Consider the following 26,498-nt stretch of genomic DNA (forward strand, 5'->3'; position numbering starts at 1 on the left):
TAATAATCTATTTACTAATAATAAACTCCTCTTTTTTTCAGTTGCCTTTAACTGGATATTCAGAGCTTAATATTTTATTTCATTTATAGGCAGCTGTCACTGTAAAATTCTAAAAGTTACCAGAAAGGGGTTTTTTTAATTTAAAAAATTATTTTGTTTTTTATTTGAAACATGAACTTTCCAAAATTAAACTCCTAAAATGAGAACTCCACAGTGTTTTAAGATGCTGAAGCAGGAGCAGGAGCCCCAGTGCCCAGTCTCTCCTTGACCCTGGAAGACCCCCGGAGGCTTTGGGCCGGTCAGCCACCCTCTCTCGGCCCAGCCTAGCTCAGAGATTTCTCGATTGGGAGGAAAATGGGAAGGTAAGACCATGTTCACTGAAGGACAGGTGGAATACGAAGAAAATAAAAATGATCAGCACAGGCAAATTATAAACAGCTTCTTAGCAGCTAGCAAACGTACATGTCTACATAAAGGAGGCCTGGGGCATTTCCTTAGCCCACAAAGAGAGCAACAGAGGATGGACTGCACTGCCAAAGAAAGAGAAGCTGGACGGAGGGCAGGGAGACTGGAGAAACTCCCTTCTGTCTTTGTCTCCAGCTCTACTGAAAAGAGGACGACAGAATTCGGGATCTTCTGCTCCATGCAGCCATCCAAACACCCTGCAAGGGATCCACACGAGTGGAAACGCATGTCTTGAATTGCCCACCAGGAAAAGTTTCTACAAGTTGAGAAAGGGTAGCTTATGGGAAATAAACACATTCCTAAATACAGAGGGTCTTTGAAGCCTATCTGGTTCACACATGCTGGAACCCCTACAGAGTATATACACACTCCCCAAAGGAGCCCACGGATCTATTCCAATGTGCACCAGCAATTACCATATTTTTCGGAGTATAAGAGCAGCTTAGTTTTTGGGGAGGAAAATAGGAAAAAAAAATCTGCCTACCAGGTATTTATCTGGCTACATCCTTAGTCTGGTCAGCTTCAGCACATAAGTTTGCTGGTTTTGAGCACGTGTGTGTGCTTTTTATCCCCTAGTTGGGGATAAAAAACAGCTTCTAAAACACAGCTGATCATTGGAGAGAGAAGCAATGAGAAACGCAGGGGAAGGCACGGAAAGGCTTCACTTCTTAGCACCTCATTAGGGCTGAAAAAAAGCTTTGGAAAAAACTACATTTGGAGTGTAAGACACAGCCAAATTTTCAGCCTTTTTTGGAGGGGGGGGAGTGTATCTTATACTCTGAAAAATATGGTATACTCTGTCCCACAAATGTGTTGCACACCAGTAGAGGGCAATGTTTAAAATAGGAAAGTGGATGTGAACAGACCCTCAGCTAAGAAGGGTCATAACTTTGAGCCAGTCCTTTTCTCTAGTGGTTTCTTCTGTAATGGATTGGTTCCAGCAATTGAGACTATTCAGCTCAATTCCTTTAACAAGTACTTTACCAATTCATATTGACAGATTCCCGTAGATGGCTGTATAATCTAAACCTATTCTGTTGTGAGAATATTTTAATGCCTAATGAAAACGTGCATGAACAAATAAAAGCAAATTGCCACATTCTATGGCTAACGTCTATCTCAAGGGGTCTGGCATACAGCAACATCTGCATGAATGTTAAAAACAGTTCCTAACAACTAAGATATCTGGTAACAGAACCAATCCTTCCAAGAGAGCAAGGCTATCTTTCTTGGATGTCTTCAAGCAGAAGTTGGACAGTCATCAGGCAGGGATGTTGGACGCCTGCACAGAACAGAAGGTCCAACTCCATCTGCTCCACACACACACACACACGATTTGCATTCCCTCTTAAAAATATGCATTTATTTACACGGAGCTTTACAGTATGCAATGTAGAGAGCCACAAATACAATTGGCTTAACTGAAGATCTCAAAAGCAACAGCACTATTAATACAAATGCTTTTGAGGATTTTAAACCATATTTAATACATCAGCACAGAAAATGGTTCAAGGAACAGATTAAATGTTCTATAATATTTTACTGGATCATCATATGCCCTGGAATAAGGACAAGAAAGCAAATGATTACTCTTATATTTTAGCACCACTTTTAACAGAATAAGAATATTTGTACAGCATGAAAAGAAAGCCAAATATTTAAGAGCCTTTCTTTCACTCCTATTGGTTCCATGAACTGATAAAATGCCCTAGTCCTTTTCTGAACAGTTAGTGTTTCTCCAATAAGGAAGGGAAAAAAGAAATATTCATGTTTACCCATTAGTGCAGCCACCAGCCAGCATCCAACAAAATACTGAGAAGTGAGACAGCACCAATTCTTAACCAATTCAGCCTCACTGGATGATTCTGGGTCTAGCATTGCGAATGGTGAATTCTTTCTAAGATATACTGCATGTGCAGCTTATTCTCCCCACCCCCGCCCCCCTTTTAATATGCCAGATTCATCCTGCATTATGCAGAGCTTCATCTTATCAAGAAACCCTGCATAGAATATACAACAACAAAACAAGTATGGGCGTTTTTGGCTTTTTATTCAAAGTCTCCCATGTTCTTTCAAGCATAGACTCATTCAGTGGAAAAGAGAACTCACAGCCTACCAGCACTGGGTAAAGCCCTTTCCAACAGGTAGTAGGGCAAAGGAGCAGAACCCCTTTAGGCGGAGCTCCAACCGCCCACCTGCCTCTACCTGCCCATTCCCCAATCACAGACAGGAGTGCTTGGTCTAACCAAGGCATCCACATTCAACATTTCTGATTATTTCCTCAGAACTATGGAAGATGGAACTTGAAACACTTCAGTACTAACTGGGCTTATGCATTAGTTTCATGCGAGCCTGAATGGTTCAGAAACAGATATGCAAAAGCTTAGCATTATCTGTTGATGTAGAGATAGCCATTACTATTCAATATAGAAAACCAAAGTATAATTGACCAAAAGAATTTGCTTTAACCTAGGCAAAATCAGAGCTAGTAATGGAGCTTAAATATCTTTTAAAGAATGGCAGAAAGAGTAGTCTCTCTTTGTGTGCATGACTAGTTCAGTCTACGGTAGACTTTTCCCCCCAAGTTACTAATGGTGTGTGTCAGTCAAATGTAGTAGTTAAAAATATCATAAAAAGTAACTTGGAGTGGCTTTAAACTTCTCTTGGGAACAGAAGAGGAGGGGAAGGTTCCTATATTTAGGAATAATGGTTGGCTCTCTGCTCCCGAGTTTACCCGGAAGCTTGTCATGCCAGGTGCTTATGCCGAAGCTGCTTTTCTGAGGGCGCCCAGCATTAAGCCTGGCTTCCAGGTGAATTGCAGCATCTTGCATCTGGGAGAAGGAAGAGGAGGAGGAACTGATGAGGGAAACAGAGGCAGCACGGAAGCAAGCTGCAGCTCCAGCTTCCACTCCAAGCAGGCACTCTGGGGGGGCCGCACTGGCTTCGCTCTTGCCCTGAGCAGCAGCAGCAGCGCATCCAATCCACCCTGCAGTTAGTTCAGAACGCAGCCGCGCGGGCTGTGATGGGGAGTACGAGGTACTCCCACGTAACACCTCTCCTGCGCGAGCTGCACTGGCTGCCTGTGGTTTTCCGGGTGCGTTTCAAGGTGCTGATTACCATCTTTAAAGCGCTCCATGGCACGGGACCTAGTTACTTGCGGGATCGCATCCTGCCACATACATCCCTGCGGCCAATACGCTCACACAGGGAGGGACTTCTCCTGGTGCCGTCCACTAGGCAATGCCAGCGGGCGACACCAAGGGGTAGGGCCTTCTCTGTGATGGGCCCAACCCTCTGGAATGACCTCCCCCCCGACATTAGAACCACTTCTGACCTCCGCTCCTTCCGGCAAAAACTGAAGACCCACCTGTTCCGACTAGCAGGCCTGGCATAATTCAACTGTCCCTCCTGGCAAATGTATTATATCTGGTTATTTTAGGGGTTTTTTAATTTACTGTATTTGTTTTTAGGGGTTTGAATTTATTTTATATCTGCTTTGTACAGTTCTTTTAACTACATGTTAACCTCCTCCATGTCAATTGTCAACTGTACATATTTAATTTAATTTTATTGTATCCTGTTATATTTTGTATGAACTGTACACCGCCCCGAGTCCCTTGCGGGAGAGGGGGCGGTCTAGAAGCATTAAATATTATTATTATTATTATTGTTATAGCTCATCCAAGGGCACCTGCCCCCTGTGCTGCTGAATAGAAGCCCAACACCTCCATTTGCACAACAAAGAAGTGAGTGCTGGGAAAGGGAGGGGAATGAAGTGCTCTGCTTTGACCTGATATGGATTTTCAATGCAGATACATGTAAACATTTTCTTACGTTACTGAATGAAAATGGTTCATATTTCAAACTCCCAAAGCGTAAGATTATCAAAGTTGACAATGATTTTTCTACCAAGCCCCTCCAAACCATTTTTCATCAGTATTTTATTCTCAAAGCCTAAAAAAAAAATGCGCAAGAGGATCAACAAACCAGCTGCTTGAAAGCCTTTCTGATGCTCAGCTCAAGTTAGAAAAGGCTTAATGAAGGTTTGAAAATCCACCAGGGCTTCACGATAATTGATTTACGCATATTAATAACCTCAGTCCTATTGAAGCAAGCTGAGCTGTACATGTCCTCCTACCAATCGAATCTTAAGGTCTTCAACACCACTTGGATTATTAGCAATGCAAATTTTACCACTCTCTGCTATTGATTTCTGTCCTCCTCTTCAGCAACGTAATAACTAATTAAACATCAAAAGAGGTATATCGAGAGATAGTTCCTGGGACACTCCTTTCCCCTTGGATCACAGGAACTAGCAGATAAAACTGAATAGGAGTTTATATTTCATAATTTCCTTCTTTCCTTCCTTGCTTGGTGACAAGCTTGAATCTTTACGACTAAGAAAGTTAGATCTATAAATAAGCGTATGCTTCTATTAAAAGGTTTAGAACCTCTAGGACTTACAGAAGACGGCAAACCAGGAGGCACCTTCCTTATTTTTTTTGTCTGCAGAGAATCTGCACAGAAAAAAAACGCTTTAATTAACAGGAAAATGAAGCAGTATTGAAATAAAGCGACACAACACAGTGCAAAGGGAACTCAGAAGACCAGGAATATATATACTTCAACCTCTACTTGAAGCCACTGGGTGAGGTCCTTCAATAGCTATTATCAGAATAGTCCTGAATGTGTAATATGAAGGACATTCCACATGTGCTTTCTTAGTATAAATTACAACAAATTCCTTTCTATATAATTGAATTATTAGATAATTAAATTGAACAGTTAAATCTCATGAGCAAGTAAGCCATTTACACTATTATCCAAACTGGAAAATCTCTTTTACACACACACACACACACACACACACACTTCTGTGTGAAGTGGGGAGGGAGGCAAAGGGAGAAACCTGGAGCAATTATCAGCGAGTTCTATCTACCAGGCTATTAAAAAGCAGCTCCCTTCTGCAGCCTCTTCCTCTCCCTTGCTCCCATTTCTAACTCAAGGATTTTGGGAAATGTATCTTTATCCAAGAAATGAAGCCTATAATCCGATGTGTTCCCTGGGGAAAAAGGGGCACAACATGATTGACTCACCAAGGGAAGATGAATCATGGAGGGGCCTTCGTCGTGGATTTGCAGAGGAAAATGGATAATATGGTGTTCCAGTTTTTCCTGAGCAAGCCAGCAGGCCTGGCCTTCCAACACCAACGTCAGACGGAAGCAGACTTGTCTGTAAACAAAACAAGTTACCTGACTCTATTTATATAATGGTGGGAGGTGATTATCACCATCAATGGAAAAATAGCTGTTCAGGTTGGCAATTTGCCCATATTAAGACAAAGAAACAATCCTTATCAAAATTCAGAAGACTTTTTGGAAAACAAAGGTTTAATGCAAGGCACTAATAGGTAAGCTAAGTTTTGTAACTCGTGATGGCTACATTCACAGAATAAGTACAGGTGAAACTTGAAAAATTAGAATATCGTGCAAAAGTTCATTTATTTCAGTAATGCAAGTTAAAAGGTGAAGCTAATATATGAGATAAGACTCACTACATGCAAAGCAAGATAGTTCAAGCTGTGATGTGTCATAATTGTGATGATTATGGCGTAGAGCTCATGAAAACCCCAAATCCACCGTCTCAGAAAATTAGAATACTACATGCAATCAATAAAACAAGGATTGTACATAGAACAATATCGGACCTCTGAAAAGTATAAGCAGGCATATGGACTCAGTTCTTGGTTTGGGCCCCTTTTGCAGCAATAACTGCCTCAATGCGGCGTGGCATGGAAGCTATCAGCCTGTGGCACTGCTGAGGGGTTACGGAAAGGGCGTTGGTACTTACCTGATACGCCTCTTCTCATAGTGGGGGGAGGAGTATCCAGGATGGGAAAGGATGGGTTGACCTTATCCTCCAGCTGATTGGACTGAGTCAGATAAGCTCTTGGGACACGCCCCTGGCCCACCAGGCACCGCCCAGTTATCGGCGAAGAACTCTATCCGACTCGTTATGCCATCCACTCCAGACTTTAGTATGGTTTCAAACCTTTTATTGAAGAATAACTTAACATACCAGTGCAACATTCAACAAACACATGTTACATAACCATGTCAGGGGGTGTCTGGATACTTCTCCCCCCACTATGAGACGAGGCGTATCAGGTAAGTACCAACGCCCTTTCTCCATAGTGAGGGGGGAGGAGTATCCAGGATGGGACGTACCAAAGCTTGCGCGTCCCTAGGGTGGGTCACATGTAGAGGGCACTGGCCAACTAAGCCTAGTGGGGGGTGTCCCCTGACCTATGTACCGCCTGTAAGACCCTGCGCCCGAATGAAGCCTCCGCCGAGGCAAAGGTGTCTAACTTGTAGTTCCTCACGAAAGGTGAGGGGGAAGACCAAGTGGCCGCCCTACATATCTCTGTCCATGATGCCTGGGTAGCCCAGACCGCAGTGGTGGCTGCACTTCTTGTGGAGTGTGCTGTGATGGGGCTCGGTGGCTGAATGCCCTGAGACGGGTAGGCCGTAGCTATGCAGGTTCTCAACCACCTGCCTATGGTGGTGGAGGTCACCTTCCTGCCCAGAGACCCTGGTTGGAATGAAACAAACAGGGCCTCAGACCTTCTATTCTGCTGGGTTCTTCTGAGGTAGATCCTCAGAGCCCTTCTTACATCTAATGTGTGCCATTTCCTTTCTAGAGGATGAGAAGGGTCCGGGCAGAAATTGGGCAAAACCAGCTCCTGTGCCTTGTGAAAGCACGAACATACCTTAGGTATGAAGGAGGGGTCCAAACGCAACACCACCCTGTCCTGATGAAAGATGCAGAGGTCTTCCCTGACGGACAGGGCCTGCAGTTCTGATATCCGTTTGGCGGATGTGATGGCCACCAGGAACGCCGCCACCTTAAGGGTTAGAAACTTTAGTGACACTGTTCACAATGGCTCAAACAGCTCCCCCGTTAGAGCTTCCAACACTTTGTGTAAGTCCCAGGAGGGGTACCTATGCACTGTAGGTGGCTTGAGGTTGGATGCTCCCTTCAGGAACTGCCTGACCAATGGTTGCTGAGTGAGTGTCTGGGTTCTGCCGCACAGCAGCACTGAGGAGATGGCCAAGACTTGTCTCCTAATAGTGTTGGGGGCCAGCCCCCTGTCCAGGCCTGCCTGGAGAAACTCCAGCACTATAGGAACAGTGGCTCTCACCGGGTCCTGCCCGCGGGAGTTACACCATGTGGAAAAGGCCCGCCATGTTGCGCCATTGAAAAAGATCTTATCTGTGGATGTGGGCGTAGGCCCCGCAGTGGGGGCTGCCCACTGGCGCTTGACTGACTCCAGGAAGGCCTTGGGGGTTGGCACTGTGTCGGTCTCAATGGCCTTCTCATCAAAGATGGTTTCTGCCGAAAATCCCTGAAGCTGAGTTGGTGCTTCAGCTGTTCTGTTTCCGAGCTTGGCTGCTGCCTTGGCTTTGAATAGGAGCGACTTGTACAGTGAGGGCTGGAACAGCCCGGTGAAGGCCGGCTTAGGAGGGGGCATACCTTCGTCCTCGGAAAGCTTATTTTCTCTGACTTCCCCCTCCTCGCCCTCCAAGCCGCTGTCCTCCTGCGATGAGATCGAGGAACTGGAGATGTCCTACTCTTGGTCTACCAGGCCTTCTGGTGCCCTGGGGGGTAGTGCCTACTTGCCTTCTTGTAGAGTTGCTCCAGCCTCTTGTGCCTCCGTGTTTCATACTTGGAGGCTTTGGCAGGCTTGTGACCACCCTCTTCCAGCTCTGCCCTGGGGGAAAGGTTTCTTCTCTTTTCCTTAGCCTTTCCTCCCCGGGCAGCTCTTGGGCTGGTCACTAACCCTGGCTGTTCCTCTGCGCTTCTGGCAGGGCTGCTGTCCATCGCTGCAGGTGCTGGACTCCTGCCGGTCTCTTCCTGGTTGCTGGGTGCCGCCATCTTGGACCACGTAGACCCTGCCGGCTTCAAAATGGCGCCCGTGCCAGTAGAGGAAAAGGCGCGCTTTAAAAAAGTTTTTCTGTAGCGGCTTGTGCTCCACGGAGCTGCCACGCACCTCACCCACCACTCTCTTCGCTCCCCTCTGCCTCTCTCTGGCGCTAGGGGATTCGCTCTGCCCGTGGACTCCCTCCAATGAGGTGAGCCACATGGGCGATGGCGCGGGCGCTCCGCAGCGTTTGGAAAGCCGCAGTTCGCTGCTCAACCCGGTGGGGAGCAGCAGAGTGCTCCGGCGCCTAGCAGAGCTTCCAGCGGCGGGCTCACCTCCTGGGTGGGGATCCTGCACTGTCTTCTTCTGATGATCGCGCTTCCCGGCGTTTGGACGCTATGTGGATCCCACGCGACAGGGCTTGCCTATGGAAGGCTTGCGCCCTGTGTTCCTGCTTGCCCAGCTGAAATCCTTTTCTGAGTGATACTTGTCTCACTCAGATGCTTGGGCAGCTTGCCGCCCCCAAGGGGGCTTTTGACAATCTTTTTCTCCTCCGCTCTAGGAGCTATTAAGCCCACTGGCGGTGATTCCTCTTTTCTTCTTCTCTTCAAATTTCTTCAATCTTCCTGGAGCTCCAGGATGGCAAACCGTCCAGTTGAGGACTGAGTCGATAACTGGGCGGTGCCTGGTGGGCCAGGGGCGTGTCCCAAGAGCTTATCTGATTCAGTCCAATCAGCTGGAGGATAAGGTCAACCCATCCTGTCCCATCCTGAATACTCCTCCCCCCTCACTATGGAGAAGACCAGGATGCTTCAATAGCGGCCTTCAGCTCTTCTGCATTGTTCGGTCTTATGTCTCTCATCTTTCTCTTGGCAATGCCCCTTAGATTCTCTATGGGGTTCAGGTTAGGTGGGTTTGCTGGCCAATCAAGCACAGTAATCCCACGGTCATTGAACCAGGTTTTGGTGCTTTTGGCCGTGTGGGCAGGTGTCACGTCCTGCTAGAAAATAAAGTCAGTATCCCCATAAAGCTCGTCTGTGGAAGGAAGCATGAAGTGCTCCAAAATCTCCTGGTAGACGGCTGCGTTGACCTGGACTTAATGAAGCACAGTGGACCAACACCAGCAGATGACATGGCTCCCCAAATCAACACAGACTGTGGAAACTTCACACTGGACTTCAAGCATCTTGCAGTGTGTGCCTCTCCATTCTTCCTCCATACTCTGGTCCCTTAGTTTCCAAATGAGATGCAAAAGTTGCTCTCATCAGAAAAGAGGACTTTGGACCACTGAGCAACAGACCAGGTCTGTTTTTCTTTAGCCCAGGTAAGACACTTCTAACGTTGTTTGTTGTTCAGGAGCGGCTTGATAAGAGGAATATGACATTTGAAGCCCATGTCCAGGATCCGTCCGTGTGTGGTGGCTCTTGATGCACTGACTCCAGCCTCAGTCCACTCCTTGTGAAAGTCCCCAACACTTTTGAATGGCCTTTTCCTGACAACCCTCTCCAGGCTGCGGTCATCCCTGCTGCTTGTGCACCTTTTTCTTCCAGACTTTCCCCTTCCACATAACTTTCTATTAATGTGTTTTGATACAGCACTTTGGGAACATCCAACTTCTTTTGCAATGACCTTTGGAGGCTTTCCCTCCTTATGGAGGGTGTCAAGGATGGTTTCCTGCACAATTGTCAGGTCAGCAGTCTTTCCCAGGATTGTGATTCCTACCGGACCAGATGGAGAGACCATTGAAAGGCTCAGGAATCCTTTGCAGGTGTTATGGCTTAATTAGCTGATTAGAGTGGGAGACTTTGAGCCTAGAATATTGCACCTTTTCACAATATTCTAATTTTCTGAGATGGTGGATTTGGGGTTTTCATGAGCTGTAAGCCATAATCATCACAATGATGACACATCACGGCTTGAACTATCTTGCTTTGCATGTAATGAGTCTATCTCATATATTAGTTTCACCTTTTAAGTTGCATTACTGAATAAATGAACTTTTGCACAATATTCTAATTTTTCGAGTTTCACCTGTATATTATGGTTGAATGTGCTCTGCATTAGGCCAGTTTTAGATAACTCCAGTTTTTTAACAATAAGGAAGGGTCTGATGGTTCAAAGGTTAGAATACAGAATTATTGCAGACTGATTCTGCTGACTGCCAGCAGTTTGATCCTGACCAGTTCAAGGTTGACTCAACCTTCCATCCTTCCGAGGTCACTAAAATGAGGATCCAGATTGTTGGGGACAAGGCTGACTCTGAAAATCCATGGAGCAGTTTATAAGTCTAATTGCTATTGCTAAAAAGGACTTTATTCAAAGACATAAGGTTTCTTTTCTACTCCTGCTGATTCCTGAAAAAAAACCCACGGTTTACATTACTACTGGTTGCCAAATTAAAATTAATACAAAACTCATCATATTGCTTTTACTGTCTTGCAAATAATAATACAATTGCAATATTGAGATTAATTCCATCCGGAGGTCATCCGATGGAGACAGAATACACTCCTCCTAAGAGTAATACTGATATCAGTAAAGAAACTTGGTAGTATCAAGATCTCCCTTCCTCTTGATCACTTATAATTGTCTCAACTCTCCCCATGAACTTTGGTTCAGTGAGATGTTAAGTGTAGACCAACGAAAGTCCCCCAGTCAACTGAAATCTCATTTTGTATACTTATAACCAAATCTTTGAAAAAAAGGGTCCCTTTCAAAAGTTAAAATGGGGAGACTCTGATTCTGGTCATTTTCCCTCAGCCCAATCTGCTCCACAAAATTATACTTGTGAGAAAAAGTAGGAGTACCACGTCTACTGTCTGGAGCTTCTCGGAGGAATGATAAAGCAGAAATCTAATAAATAATACAGGAAACTTTCTTCTGCCACAACTTCAACAGCATTGAAATATAATGTGTTAATCTATTACTACTGTATTGTAAAAGTCTAAGTGTGTGTGTTTGTGTAATTTGTATTAAGAATTTCAAAGAGAAAAAAAAAACTAATGGCAACTCTTTAAATGGCAGATCTACCTGACAGCCTGAGAGCCCGGCATCTCGACCAAACATTGGCAACTGACTCTTCTCAGAGGCTTTTCCTAGAAAGCAAACAAACTTAAAAATGAACGCCCATTATAGACATACTGAGAACTTCCTAATGACAGCATTTTACATTTTAAAAAGGAATATAAATTAAAAACCAGCACAACGTTTAACAAAAGCAGTAAATAATTTGGAGGAAGACAAAAGACTTAAGAATACTTCCAACTCTTTCACACACCGTGATAGAATACAAAGCACAACATGCTGATCCTTCTGGGGATCAAGATTATTTTCCTGTGTGAAAACAAATTCCATTTGCCTATTGCTGTTAAGAAGAAAATGACTAACTCAGCCCTCCTGATAGCTTTGCACCATATAGGATCAACCTCCTTAACTCTCAACCCCCACACCTACATATTCAACATGGACTGATTTTTACACATCCATCTACCGTGTGTGTGTGTGTTTACAGCACATATGTGTTGTACACACACACAATTTTCTTTTGAGAGCAGGTATCAGAATTTCAGTCTTTATGTGTGCCAGTCTGTTCACACAAAAATGGCAATGGAGGTTATCTATCATACATATTGTCATGCTATCACCTTCTAAAATAATAACTAAACGTTTGTATTTTTCCCCCCAAGGTACTGTGTTGTGTCTCGGTCTCATAACCCCCCAATTAAAATGTCTCCTGATGAGGCTCAAATACATTTTGTTGGCCAGGCAATCACACAGTGAAACTGCAAATTGAGGGACCCCCCCATTTCATGGGTTTTGGATGCAACTAACCCAATAACCCAATTTCTATCTTGACTTTCCTCTTAAAAACAAATTCATATCCATATTCAGAAACAAAACCAGTAAAACAGTTACCCAGTTAAGCAATTAAGTGCTCCAAAAACTGCCAGACAACCACCAAGGAAAATAATATCCAGCAGGCCCATTTTTCTCATATTATATTAACCCTGAGCATCAAAAGCCCAGCACCAACTGATAAACAACCCTTAAGTTATGTCATATTTCAGGCAGGGTTTAAAATAACATGTTAGTACAATAACAAAATAGTAATATTGGAAAAATAACTGTGAGGCAGCAGGAAAACTTTAAATCTGCCTGATGAAAATCCCGGGGGAGACCATAGGTACCTTTAACAGCACCCCGGAGAGCCCCTGGCTTTCAAGGATCTCCCTCCCATCAGCCTTTCCTCACCGGCTGCAAGCCCATGCGGAAGCCCCACGGGAGGGGGCTGTTGCTGCCTTGTTTGTTGGACTTTGAGTAAAATAGGCAGGCTAGAAACTATAAAGGAAATATTTTACTCAATTTTTATTTTTCATACTTAAATTTAAATTTTTTAAAATGGTGATAAAAATATATTACCCTGTGTACTTTAAGTAAGAATAGCTGGTTGGGCATGCAAAACTGACCGTTTGGGAAGGTTGATGGCTTACCAATTTATGCCAGCAATTTTCTTACCACAGGGAGCATGGAGATGCTTGCTCCATTAGTGAAAAACTATGATTCAGAATCTTTTAACAAGGTGCAGCCTCTTTCAAGAAGCTACATTCCTTGCTCAGCGGTACTTTGGAAAGAGTTTGCCACCCAAACCCCACTAGGGCCTAGTTCTGCCTTTTTCAAAGTTAACTGAGGTTCTAGATTGGCTCTCAATTAAAGAAAAATCCATTGCACAAGTGGACATGTAATTAACTGTGTATTCATTACAAATAAGTCTCAAGGCCCGAATAATGAAAGATAACACTGATATTTAAAGCGAATCCATTTAGATCACTAAAAATCAATAGGTTGTTTAAAAAGTCTGCATAATTACAATTAGACTGATAGCCATCCTGGTCTAATCTCAGGGAAGTAACTCTGGCAAAGCCAAGAAACTTATTTGGTGGTGAGGCCATCACGATATTCCTCCAACGGCCTTCTGCCAAATACTATGCAAAGGGGCACTGAATTAGTCTTGCTGTAAATGAACAACTGGAAAAACCTCAAAATCTTTTGCTAAACAGAAGCAGTGATTTAAACAAGGAATTGCACATGACCTAAATAGTTTAATTAGTGTATTATTTATTTCATTAAAGTTTAATCAAATTGATTTTTAACAGCAGAGATTGGTGTATTTTATCTTTCCGGAAAAATCAGCTCTTGATAAAACAGATCTATGGAGCGTTGCAGCTTCTTCTATATAAAATGCACAAAATCATGCAAATCCGATTGTATCTAAAATAAAGCAGCAAATAACTCCACTACCCTATTACTTGACAGTATTAAACATACTCCTTTGCCATCAACCCCTTCATACAGTGGTGGATGGCTTACTCACCCCACCACCCACCCCGAGAGCTAGGCGGGACAGCGAGATTCCCTGAACTCCAGGCAGAAAAGGCATCCCAGTTGAGCCTTCATCCAATCACTGCAATGGCATCTCTAGCCCTGCACTTGGCTGGGTTTTTTTGTTTTTGTTTGTAGAGGATAAAGTGGAAGGAACCGTATTCTCAGCCCCAGATGGAACTCCTATGCAACCAAGGTCAGTTGATTAAAAACAGAAACCAAGACCAGGTTCTGAACAAATCTGAGTATTTCATTTAGTTCTGAACTGCTTGAATTCAGGCAATATACATTCAAAGAACCTCCTAGACAAGAGGCTGTGCAAATGAAGCTCCACCGACTACAGTGGAGGAGATGATCAGAAGGCAACGGTTTATTAGAGAAACTCCATTCCAAATAAGAGAACAACAGAGTCGGAAGGGACACAGTTCCCTTTACCACAAATAAAATGGATTGATTAAAGCAATTGCTTCCTGGAAGAATATTTCAAGAAATGTGTTGTGCTGTTTACACTTTGAGGCTTCTGCTACAGGTACCCTTCCCTTGGGCGAGATGAGCCAAAACTGCTCTTCTCGTGGTCTATTATTATTTTCATTACATTCTCCTCCCAGGCGCTCTTCTTTCTGGAGTGCCAGAGTTTAGAAGCAGTCACTAAGAACACACAGAACCTTGACTCACAACTAAGGTAGAATTATTTCTCACAGCTTAATAAAAATAATTATGGTGGTAAGCACATTGTTACTTCAATAGCCTCTTTTTGCTGATCTTTGAATTGCCTGCTGGTTACTTTAAAATTGATGATTGTACAAAAATGGAGAACTAGTGCTTCACTTTGTATGACAGTTTGAGGTCCAAATGTCACTTCCTCTTTGTATACAGACAAACCAAGTAAATTTGCCATAAACAATTTACTGAAACCTCTCTCTCTCTCTCTCTGTACGTGGCATTTACTCAATGCTTCAATGTATTCTTCATTCAATTTGTATAGCTGCCCACTTACCATGTGACTTGGGCACGCTCGCTAACATTCATCAAAACAAAAATGAAAAATACATCACTCACAGAGTCCTTGGTATGGGTATGAGGATATTCACTTCTGGGTCCCACCGGGTAATGTGGTTTTAATCCAAGGGATGTGGACCATGCCCTGGGATCTTGCATGTGGGATCTTGTGGAAAGTGGAAGTAGTTGGAGACAAATAGCCCCACAAATAAATAAATAAACCCAGCCTTCTGCCTTAGATGGCTTTCAAGGTGATACCCAGCATCTGGAACTGAATCTTAAACAACTATAGACAAACATTTTGGAGAGAAAGCAGGGAATGGGAGAGGTGGAAGCAGGTCATGAACTGGGATATGTTACAGAAGATAGAAGAGACTAAAGTTAGTCTCGCTTTCTCCAAAGTCTATCACATAACTCAAAGTGCAGAGAGGTTCAGGACTGGCTAATGGATAGGCTCCTTGCACAAGACAGAGGAATCGGGATGGTTTTAAGAAGTTCCAGGGACCCACAGATGTGGATGCCAGCGCAACTCATTCTGATGTCCATTTCCCAGCGCCAGAGCCAGAAAGCCCTGGATCCAAGGCACCCATGAGCGACAGGGAAAAGGGGCCATCGCTTGCTTGCCCAGGTTCCACTGTGAGTTTCCACCCAGCATGTTGTGCTTGAGGGGCCACTACCCTCTATCAGCTCTTATTATGACCTTATGTTGTGAACTAATCATACTTTTCATAAAAATATTCACTCAAAATAAACTCAAAAGCACCAATACGGATTTATCATACACATACCCCTTCTATATGGCATGGAGTGCCTGAAAATAAAACTGCTACATTATTGTAATGTGATTCACAGAAGAATGTTGATAAAAATGAATATTCTTCGAGTCTCATATTCATGTATTTAATATAGGTGTTGCATAACTCAGAAATACAATAGTGCTTCATTTAGAGCTAAACTTATTTAAAGCAAGTATTTTTATAGGCCAATTTGGGCAGTCACAAATAAACCTTCCAGGCCTCCAGTTCTTGGCATGACCTGGTGTCCCAGGAAAAGGAAGATGCTGAAAGAGTAGAATGCTTACAATTCTGGCCTCCAGAGGAAAAACAGTAAATCGCTAAAGAAAACACACCATCAAACCCTAAACACAGCATCAATTTCGGTTAATTACAACCTTGTCAGCAATGTGATTATTCAAACAGCTCGTGCAAATGTTAATGAGTCTTATTTGCATATTTATTTTTTCCTTTGTTGAAATGTCATTATTACATTCTACAATGATGAATAGTGCTGATGAAGTGGCCGGATATGTAATTAGTCATAAAGTGGAGTGAATAGATCAATGATGGAAAAAACTGAGTTTAAGAAATAATCAAACGAGAACACCCAATGAAAAAGATTAAAAGTAAAAAAACTAAAATGTTCACATAACAATTTATCATTTGGATTTCAAAACTCATTTACAATAAAACTTTTTTTAATAAGTGAGATTGTGAGAATAGATTAATCAGATATCTGAAACAATAAATATGTTCTGCAAAAGCAGAGCTGGACCAATATTTTTCAGACATTGCCAAAAGTCTATTTGACAAAGATTTTCATAAAGGATTTGTCATCCTTCTATAGTTGAAACATGCACATCTTTAGCTTTGTAAAACATATGGAAAAGGGGGGAAATATGGCTTAAAATACTGCTTTATTTTTAAAAGGAACACCTTCCTTAGTCTTTTGCTATTGCTTGCTTCTTTTTTGCTGGGGAGCATATTCCTGAAGACCAGATGGGGACATTCCACATGACCAAACCAATCCATCACCTCTGCGGAGCGCAGGTGCAACACAGCCATGCAGCAGCACCCCCATTTCATAGTCTATCGGGCACAAACACATGATCCCCATTTCAATGGCACCCCAAGGACTTCAGATGGGGGAGGCTCTCTCGAGTCTTACTGGTCCATGCTTGATGACTTCATAATCTCACATTTATCACATTCACTGGAGGATACAAACTAGCATTTTAATAACCTCCACTGGAAGCGCTTCACGTTGTGCACGTTATTAAGAGCACTCTTTGCAATGAAGTGGCAGATTTATACGCCATAAGGCTGAATTATATGAAGTTGGAAACTTCTACCTTAAAAGTGTTTCTGTTCAGCCCAAGGTGTCCTAAAATCTTCATTCATTTTGACTACAGGACTAGGTATTTAATCTTTGCAGAGAAATAATGATATATCAAGCTAATGTAGTTAGAAAATGTAAATAATGTAAACATTTGCTACAGAAAACTACACTGCAGTCAATAGGGTCCCTTCACATCTTATTCAGAGCTATTTCCTGAAGTGATGGCTATGTCCATTTTAACTGTATGCCAAGACAATCAATCAAAAGTCCAGCAAGGTTTCTATAGTCTACATAGAGAACTATTGGCCAACTGTCTCTTTCCTCTCCCGGGGCCTTCTGGACCAGTATTGTTTAGGCCACCCCATCCCATGTTCTAAACCTCACTGGGCACTGGAAGGGGCAGCAAGAGAAGCAGTCCCATTCCCCAGCCGGGAGACAGGGAAACTCGATGAAGTAGGCTACCTGCACCACCGTCTGTGCAGCAGCAGGAGAGCGAGCGCATGCACGTAAGTTGCTTCCTCCTCAAACTTGAGGCAGACAAGCGATGGATCAATGTGTACAGAAAAGAAAGAACCTCTCAGGTCTGCTTCTCTAGATTGCTATTCTGAAAGGAAGCGTAATTCTACAAGATTCCCCAGCCAACAAGGGGGACCTGAGTGAGATGCCTTGCTCCTACAATGACTTCCTTCGGACTTACTGTAGCACCTGCTTTCTAAAGCCCAAGAGGAGTGCGGGGCAGAAGCAAGACCAACACCTGGGTTGGTAGGTCGATCTCTCATGGTCGAAGCGACCTGCAACCACGAGGCTTCTGAAGGAGCCAGCAAATTCAAAAGCAGACAAAGTGGACAGTAACCCCTGTGCTCCTTCAACTGGGCCGGCCTCTGCTCCCAGCTTCATGGCCTCTGTGTCTGGACAACAGTCACCAGGACCCGTGAGGTTTCGGTTAGACTATTCAATATTTTCCTTCGTGTAGCAAGAGTTCAAACTCACTTTCTTTTATGTCATAAAGCCTGAACATAACTGTACAGACAGTAAACTTTATGAATCAATATTACTCCTGATTGTTCATTGACTGGTTTCGTGGACCAAATATAATTACTTCCTCAGTTATTTCTGCATAAACCCTCATCTGAAAACCTGCATTTGAATAACTGCAGAAAGCTGCACGTATCATGACGAAAAACATCTGGACAAAGCAAATTGTTTCTGAAACCATCCCCTATATTCCACATAATTCTGAAAAAGGAAGGAAGCCAAAAGCAAGTTTGTACTTGTAATTTAAATCAGTAATATAAAAATATCTTCAAGGCACAATAATTAGAGCACTTAGAGAAGGTAATTTACACCCTCAGGGAAAGGCACATACACAACACTTCTTCTAAGTTGCATCATAAACACATTAACCAAGAAGCATTCTGTATTTTTCCTTCTTACCTCAATTTATTTATAATTGAAATCTATAAATTCTAATAGTTACTATTGCTCCATTGCAACTATTTACCAAATTAACAATATCACAGAAGAAAATGCAGATACACATGAATTTGTCAGTCAGAGGCCATTTTTTAAATAACCAGTTAGTTACTGTTAAAGTAAAACATTTAACTCTTTACAGGTTGTCCTCCTAACAAAATTTGAATTGGAAACATAAATCAGTTCAATATAATTTCCTGACCAAAAACACTTCAGAATGTCTAAACCAATTTTAAAATTCATCTTCTAAAAAGCATAATATTCATTGCTGAATAATTATCCATTTCTATTCTTCAGCATTTTTTTGCTCCAGTAATGTAAAAGATCATTAATGTGTCAAGCCACCAGCAATTAATAATCCACTATCTTTCCTGGCAAACACGCCTGTGGCTGAACATACAGTAATACAAAATAAAATAATAAAATAAAATACCATTCTGCTGACAAATTTTTAATGATGCATTGACAGGACTTATGAAAGTTTTATGAAATTACACCATTTAAAATTCTGTGAAGAATAATTCGTTAGACTACCAACAGGGAAAGCCTGAGCAAACTACCGTGTTTCCCCAAAAATACAACCTGTCCTGAAACTAATGCCTTGCCACATTTTTCATTTGGGAAAAATATAAGCCCACCTCTGAAAATAAGCCCCCTGGACACCCCCCCCCCCTCCGGCCAGGAAGCACCACTTACCAACCTAGCGGTATCCCAAAGGCGCCAAGCCGCGGGAGCCGGTGTGTGTGTGAAGGCGCTCGTGTTGCTTGCCGCCTTCGGGATACTGCTAGGTTGGGGAGTGGCGTTCTGCCTGGCTAGAGTGGGGAGTTGCCGGGCGGCTGCTCCCTCGCAAACTGGCTCCCGAAGAGCCAGGCACAGCCTCAGGGGCGAAGCAGCCATGAGGTGACCATGCTCACAAGCAGCCACCCGGCAAACTCCCTTTCCAGCCAGGCAGAGCGCCATTCACTGACCTAGGGGGTATCCCTAAGGCGTCAAGGCACGTGGCGCTCTGCCCGCTCCCCAGCTCCCACAGCTTGGCACATTTGGGATACCCCCTAGGTCAGTGCATGCTCTGCCCGACTGGAGAGGGGGGTTGCGCAAGTGCCTGTTCCACCCCCACCGCGCTCTGAGCATAACTTCTTCGGCTTCCAAATTCCAAAACTCGGCTTCCGAGTCCACCAGCCGCCGCTGCTCCAGCCCACAACCATAGAGCGCACTCCTAGAGCGGCTGCTGCTGGAAGACTCGGCAGCCGAGTTTTGGAGTTTGGAAGCCAGAGAAGTAGTTATGCTCGGAGCGTGGCGGGGGCGGAACAGGTGCTCGCGCAACCCACCTCTCCAGTCGGGCAGAGCTCCGTGCACTGACCTAGGGGGTATCCCAAATGTGCCAAGCCGCGGGAGCTGGGGAGCGGGCAGAGCGCCACGCCAATAAGAGAATAACAGAGTTGGAAGGGCCTTGGAGCTCTTCTCTATACTCTTTCGGTCTCAATATCCTTTTTATATTGTGGATGCAAAATTCCGAGTGTGGTCTTACCGAGGCCTTGTAATACTAACATTCACATGATCTTGATTCAATCCCTCTGCTAATGCAGCATAGGACTTGTGTTGGTTTTTGCGCAGCATATTCAAGTGTTCGTCCACTATGACTCCAAGATCCATCTTGGAAAGACATGAAATAGATGCTTGGGGTCCTGCTCTGACCAACTTCTAATGCCTCAGTCTTGGCACTGACTGCTTGCTCCTGCCTGATCATACCAATGGCATTAACCTAGGAGGGGGGAATCATTTTGTAGGAAGCAACATAGAAATTAATATCAACTTACCTATTAGATTTGAATTCAGGAAAGGAGTTGGAGGTAATTCCTCACTGGGTTCTAATTGTTCATCACTCAACTGATCACCATAGGAAGGAGAATTTATAAAACCCTATGTAAAAGAACAGTATTTAAGCAGCTATTATTTTGCAGCTCCACTTACTCAGTTCAAGTAAACTGAAATGAAAACATGGATCATTTTTGATGAAATTGGATTTTAAAAGTTGGTGTCACAGAATATATATAAACTGACCATTTTTAAACTTCCTTCATACTATAAATACTATAGTATTGTTTTTCATAAATGAATGTCAAGAGGTGAGATGTCAATATCTTCCATAAAACAATTGCAACTGTCTGGTTTTTAATTACACCATTGGGAATTTGCTGTCCCTTATGCTGAATGTCATTTTTGGGCCGGGAAGGGTCTTGATTGGTGGATACATGCATGCAGAAGCAGCTCAAAGATTTCTGGTTATGGCATACTAAGCTACAGTGTACAAAGCTGTTCCCAGTTTTTCTGACAGAAATTCCAGAGAGACAACAGCACTTTGACACAAAGACTTTGTCACAGTATATGTAACATATTTTTCACAATCATTTGTTAACTGTACCCTCGTTTTGTGCCCTCCCCTTCCAATACAGCAAAAGCCCACATGTACACATCAAATATGTTCCATACAATGAAGTCTGGTTTGACTTAAGACTCTGTGCCCCTGTAGTTTATGAAACTAGGGCTCCCTGCTGCCTGGTACCTATGTAAAATTGGGTAACAAGATCATTTGTTGGCTTTTCAGTCCACTTGAGACAGACTCAAGCAATATGTTTGAGAAATCTTTAATTAAAGGCTCTTGTGACTATGGTGATAATTAAAAAATTGTTTTAGGGTCTCTTCTTGATAGTATTATTTGGAGAGAGACAATTTGCTTATTGCAAGTTGCATACTAAAAGCTTCTAATTTGGACTATTTTATCACATTAACTAGCCTAAATGTATTACTCAACTCCTGAAACAAGAGATCACCAAAATCCCACAGGACTAGAAATCATCAATCCCTGAACATTTATTATTTTCCAGATTAGGGCTTGCACTGAAAGTAAACTTGGTGGAACTCCCTAATCTTTGCATCTGGCTCTTGCAATTGAGGAAGAGGAGGAAGAGAAGCAGCCAACCAGAGTGTAACAGGGAAATCCCACATTCTTGCCTTTATCTGGAGAGATTTAGCTGATTGGAAAATGCTGTGTGGCCACCATCTCATCACAATGCCGTCTCCACTCCCTCTAGTTTGCTGGGAGTTCTCACTGGAATACCAGCAATTAAGGAAAAATGCTCATGAATGAGTGCACAACTTCCTTCTTCGCATTTACCTTCTGGGAGGTCCAAAGATTCTTCCACTTTATTCACTTCAAAATCATCAATACACAGACGACAAGACTATTACCTCTTCCCTTCTCAGCCACCAAGACTTCCCCAATTCATCTTGGTCATCCCAATACTGCCAGGCCAGATGGTTTGCACACCAAGTTAATGCATCCCTCCTGAATTGTAGCCCTTCCCCTATGCCTACCCTCCTATCTTACTCTCTCCACCCCTTGACTAATACAGAGCTTCCTCCGTAATACCAGCTGGTCAGATGGAAGGTACAAAGGGGAGCCAGGATTGTGGCCTCAACATGTTTCTTCTCTGCCAGGACGAGGGTTAGTTCAATAGGCCTCCCCCTACCCACTCCAACAGGATTCTCTCATATGCAGACTATTCCTGGAATGCTATTTCTTCATTCTATGATTTAATGGGAAATCTGTAGAGTCAGGAAATTTTCCTGTTTGGCATTTCAGGGAGATTGTGTATAAAAATATAAAGGAGATAAAAGAGTAGAGAATTCTACAAAGAATCACATGCATACAAAAAGCGAATCCTACCGCCTCATGTTTCAGCTTCTCCAGAGCTATTGAAATATCTGAGCTTTTTCCAAGAAGGCTGCCATTTTCCTGTAAAAGAAAAAACATTTAGCATAATGTACCAACCTCTACATTTCTAAATAAACAAAGCATAATCATAAGAAAACTGATGATTTCAGTTTTGATGAAACTGATGAGGCTGATCAGTGGTCTATTTGGACAGTTTATATCATGAATAACTACAAATTATACACATACACATACTTTGTGCTCTTGGAGAGATTAGTAACCTGAAGCATACCTGCCACTTAAGAACCATAATGTCCTGGTATACTTCTAGTTTCTTGTACAATTAAAGAGGTGGCAATAGATTTATAACCCATCTCCAAAAGCACTTGCCAACCTTTAAGAAATTAGTATATGAACTCTCATAGAAATTAAAAAAGCTATAATCAGTGTTTGATGCTGCAGTGGCCACAATGACCTAAGTGCAACTGGATTCCCCTTGTGTTAGCTAGCTAGGGAGACATTATAATTCTAGTTATCGAAATACGCTTCAAGTAACTTATGGTTGTCCTTTTTTGCTTGAACATTCTATATTCTACTAGAGGGGTGAACCTCTAGTCCAAAACATGTCATTAAATTAAATAATACTCATGATAATCACTGTAATCAAAATAATTGAAGTGGGTGGGAATTGTAATTAAACAACATCTGGAGGCACACAGATTATATAGTTTTTAAATCCCACTTTTATTATTTTAGAAGTAACTTGAGATGGCAAACATACACAATGCTCCTTCCTCCTCCTCCTCCTCCTCCCCCCACAACAACCATCTTGTGAGGTGGGTTGGGCACAAAGTCACCCAGCCAGCTGTCATGCCTAAGGCAGGATTAGAACTTGAGTTTTCTGGTTTCTAGGCCATAGGCTGGTGCTTCAACTAACAATTAAAAACCATTTAATTCTAGTAGTAAAAACTATTTTCTTCATCATGACCCAAACTATTTCAAACAAGTATGTTATATTACCGATTCTACAGGTAAGAATTACTTAATTGCTTTACTGGACTTGCATAAATAGAACATGATGACAATAAACAAATAATTAAACTTAACATCCACATTTTGGCTGGGGACATCAATGTTTGATGAGAAGCTTTCATGAGGAAACTGCAGTCAGGAAAACTGTTTGAAACTTGAGGCCCTCTCTGGACAGTAATGAGCTCTAGATTCAAACTTCCCATTCCCAAACCTGGACAGCTGCTCTAACATGTGTTCAGATCTGTTCACAAACCTCCCTGGCTCGTATCTCATCTTCTGATTAGTTATTTGTGTTGGGAAATAATACAGTTGCTCATTAAAAGCACCTAAAGGCAAATACATACAAGGAAAGTGCTCAGATATTGGATATTCCTGTCATGGGCTTTAACTACAATTTAAATCATTCTCTTACCCTTGAAGGTTCATAGGAAGGACTTGACTGACTGTTTGCATCCCAAGATACCACCCCTGCTCGTTCCTCCATACCTATCAGTAGAAAGAAAATGCATGCTCTGTAATAAAATGTGAAGATTCAAAGAAATCATGGGTTTAAATTATGCTCAACTTTCAATCCTGAAAACATTCAGAAGGTATCTCAGGGCAGCTTTCTCCTGATTACTCACACCCAAATTAGATGGCAGTTTATATTAAGTGAGGATATATTCTGAAAAAATGCTTTAAGATTAGTTACACTGAATCATATTTGCATGTTAATGACAAGGCAATTTGGGAAACTCTTCTTTGTATTTCCTTTCAATCTATTTGCCACATAGTAATAGTACCTGTGAACTTACATACTGCAGAGTCAAGCTTGATTGCAAGTCATTCACAAATGTAATGAAACTCAATATTTCCTTGCTCTCTTCTCTATCAAATGTGTTTTGGAAATTCACAAAAGTTTGGCAAGAGAAAAAGTTTAATGGTATGACTGTGCTGATTCATCAGCTCTAGCTGGTTGCTTTGCATCCTTCCTGGGGCTCTGGATCAACTCTGAACTGGATTCCAGAGAGAGATGCCTCAGAACACTGAGGACATGGATGACATTCCTTTAACCAGGGGTGCCCTTTCTGGGATGTGAGGCAGTTGCAGAAACCTGGGAAAACGTGTCAATTCTTTAAAAAGCTGGAAACAAGGGCTCTAGGTGAGCTCTGACTTACCATTCTGCAAAACTATCCAAAGTGCCACCTAGTTCTACCATACGCCAAGAACAAAAACTTCAAGACAGTAATTCTCTGGATATACATCCATCATTTATTTTAAATCAGTGTTGAAAGGAGGCTGCTTTTACTACTGGTAGTAAATGTTAGCAATTTTGATTTTTCCTCTAACTTCTTGGATACACAACTGAACACTTGTGAGTAAAACGGATGTAACAATTGTGCTAAACTTAATACAAAATGGCACAAATTCCTACGCTAATAAATTGCATGACAAATGATTTGTTTTTGAGAATAATCTTCGTACAGTAATGCCATATGCAGGATTTACTCAAAAACCAAAGAAATGACATTTGTTAAGGGTCAACTTCATAACTTACAAAAGCAATAGAATCTTATCATACGATTGATATATTATCATTATACAATGGCAATTTTCTAGAGCATTTCCCAGAGCCACAGTCCAGTATGACTTTGCCACATTCTACAGCTGACAATGTAATCATTTTATTGTACTTGGTCCAAGCAGCGAGGAAGTGTGGTGGCTGGCACCAACGAAGGCAGTGGTCACCCTTGGCATGTCATTCTTTTCTCCATAAGAGAAGGCAAAATGACCATCACAGCAAATGCAAACATAAAGAACTTTCATTTTCCAATGCAAATAAAGAAAATAATATGTCTAGAGATTCTCTGTCAGCCAGGTCATGGTTGTCCCAAAAGTGCTTTTTCACCTAAAAAAGCACCTTTGGGGCAAAGAACACAATACATTTAAAAGATTTGCAAAACTTACGGCACACATAGACTCAAATATACTGTATAGAGAAAAAATAGTCCTACAATTAGCACCTATAGCTTACATAGATGCAAGTAAGATTCTACTCCCATGAAACATTATATCAAAGTCGCTTCTAATGTAGGACTGTCTTTCATCCTCTTGTGATCAAAATGTAAAACAAAAAATACCAAGTTTTTGGATAGGGAGATCAGAGAAAAAAAATTGTGGTTATGAGGACAGGAATCAGATAGTCAAATGTTCTCTGGTTTACACTTAACTACTTTCACAAACAGGAGGAAATAAGCCAAAGAAATCATTTCACACTCACACAATTCTCATAATCACATTTAGTAATTTTCTCCCTAAACCGAATAACTGGTTTAAGTGATCATGCAAAAATCAGGCTATGGAAAAATGAAAAGCACCGTCTATACCTTTTTGTTTCACAAAATGAGTCATTATTTTACTGTAATAATGTTTAGGTAATGATTATTTTTTTTACATCTTTAAATATATTATGATTATGCAATCTGTTGAGATTAATTTGAAAATAGTTTTTCAGTGTCATGCAAATAATGAATGTCAAAGTAATACTTTCTTTACTGAATTGCTTTCTTATTACTGAATAGCAAACCAAAGGTGAAATGCCAAAAAAGGCACTGGCTTTGTTAGCCAATCAATTGCAATGGACTGAAATAACACCCTTTCCAACTAACAACATTCTATCAAGACCCCCAATGAAGATTTTCTAGGAAAGCTGTGAAATCCCACCTGCTTCCTTATTTGCATTTGGACACTAGACTGTTCCTGGCTTTTGTCTTTACAATAAATCAGATTCACTTATGCAAGCTACCTAGATTTCTTTTTTGCCTTTGTAAGCAAGCCAAGAAGCACTTTAAATTGATACTCTTAACTGGTTTTAACAGGATGAACACTGCTATCACCTATTCAGAGCCGCCAGCAGCCCTCTGAATGTGGAAGCAAAACTGATTCCTCCTTCTCACTTCTCCCCGTCCCTCAGCTATTTTCTGCAGATCAAAGCCTAATTGCTGCAGAATAAAATCAAACATAATGGTCTAAATCAGAGCCGTCAAACTCGCGGCCCTAAAGCGTCACGCGCTGGCCACACCTAGGCCTGGTTTAGTGAAGGGGGAAAAAAAAAGTCCCGATACGTCATGTGACACCGCCGTGATGCCGCAAGTTTGACATCCCTGGTCTAAATGATCTTTGGCAGAAACAGGAACATACACATATACATAGATCAAAAGGTCTGACCCCAGCAAAAAGTAGTCCGTTAAGTTTACTTAACATTTCAAAATTCCTCCATTCTAATGAGAATTCTTTTAATGAAAGCAAATACATTAAAAGAAAAAAGTATGCCGAGTGTATTATAGTATTAATAATAGTATTAACAAAATATTTTTTCAAAAATAGGGAAAAAGAAAAAGTTATGCAAAATGAACAAAA

General features: G+C 42.2%; 1 protein-coding gene across 10 annotated transcripts in view; it reads right to left on the reverse strand.

Annotated features, from left to right (window-relative positions):
- TCF12 (transcription factor 12) overlaps positions 1-26,498 on the reverse strand; it is a 61,028-nt gene that overhangs the window by 22,905 nt on the left and 11,625 nt on the right. For 9 of the 10 annotated variants that reach the window (XR_014176357.1, XM_081964774.1, XM_081964776.1 and 6 more), the window contains 7 exons: positions 23,512-23,585; positions 22,080-22,148; positions 20,170-20,272; positions 11,415-11,481; positions 7,235-7,364; positions 5,562-5,697; positions 4,930-4,982 (listed from right to left, as the gene is read on the reverse strand). Coding sequence is in view for 9 of the 10 variants with exons in the window: in XM_081964774.1 (XP_081820900.1) it covers positions 4,930-4,982; positions 5,562-5,697; positions 7,235-7,364; positions 11,415-11,481; positions 20,170-20,272; positions 22,080-22,148; positions 23,512-23,585 (632 nt within the window). In the remaining variant the exon portion in view is untranslated. The remainder of the gene's footprint in view (positions 1-4,929; positions 4,983-5,561; positions 5,698-7,234; positions 7,365-11,414; positions 11,482-20,169; positions 20,273-22,079; positions 22,149-23,511; positions 23,586-26,498) is intronic. The other variant, XM_081964777.1, reaches the window with a different exon arrangement.

This window comes from Natrix helvetica (assembly GCF_964273705.1).
Source record: "Natrix helvetica genome assembly, chromosome: 12".
NCBI lineage: Eukaryota > Metazoa > Chordata > Lepidosauria > Squamata > Natricidae > Natrix > Natrix helvetica.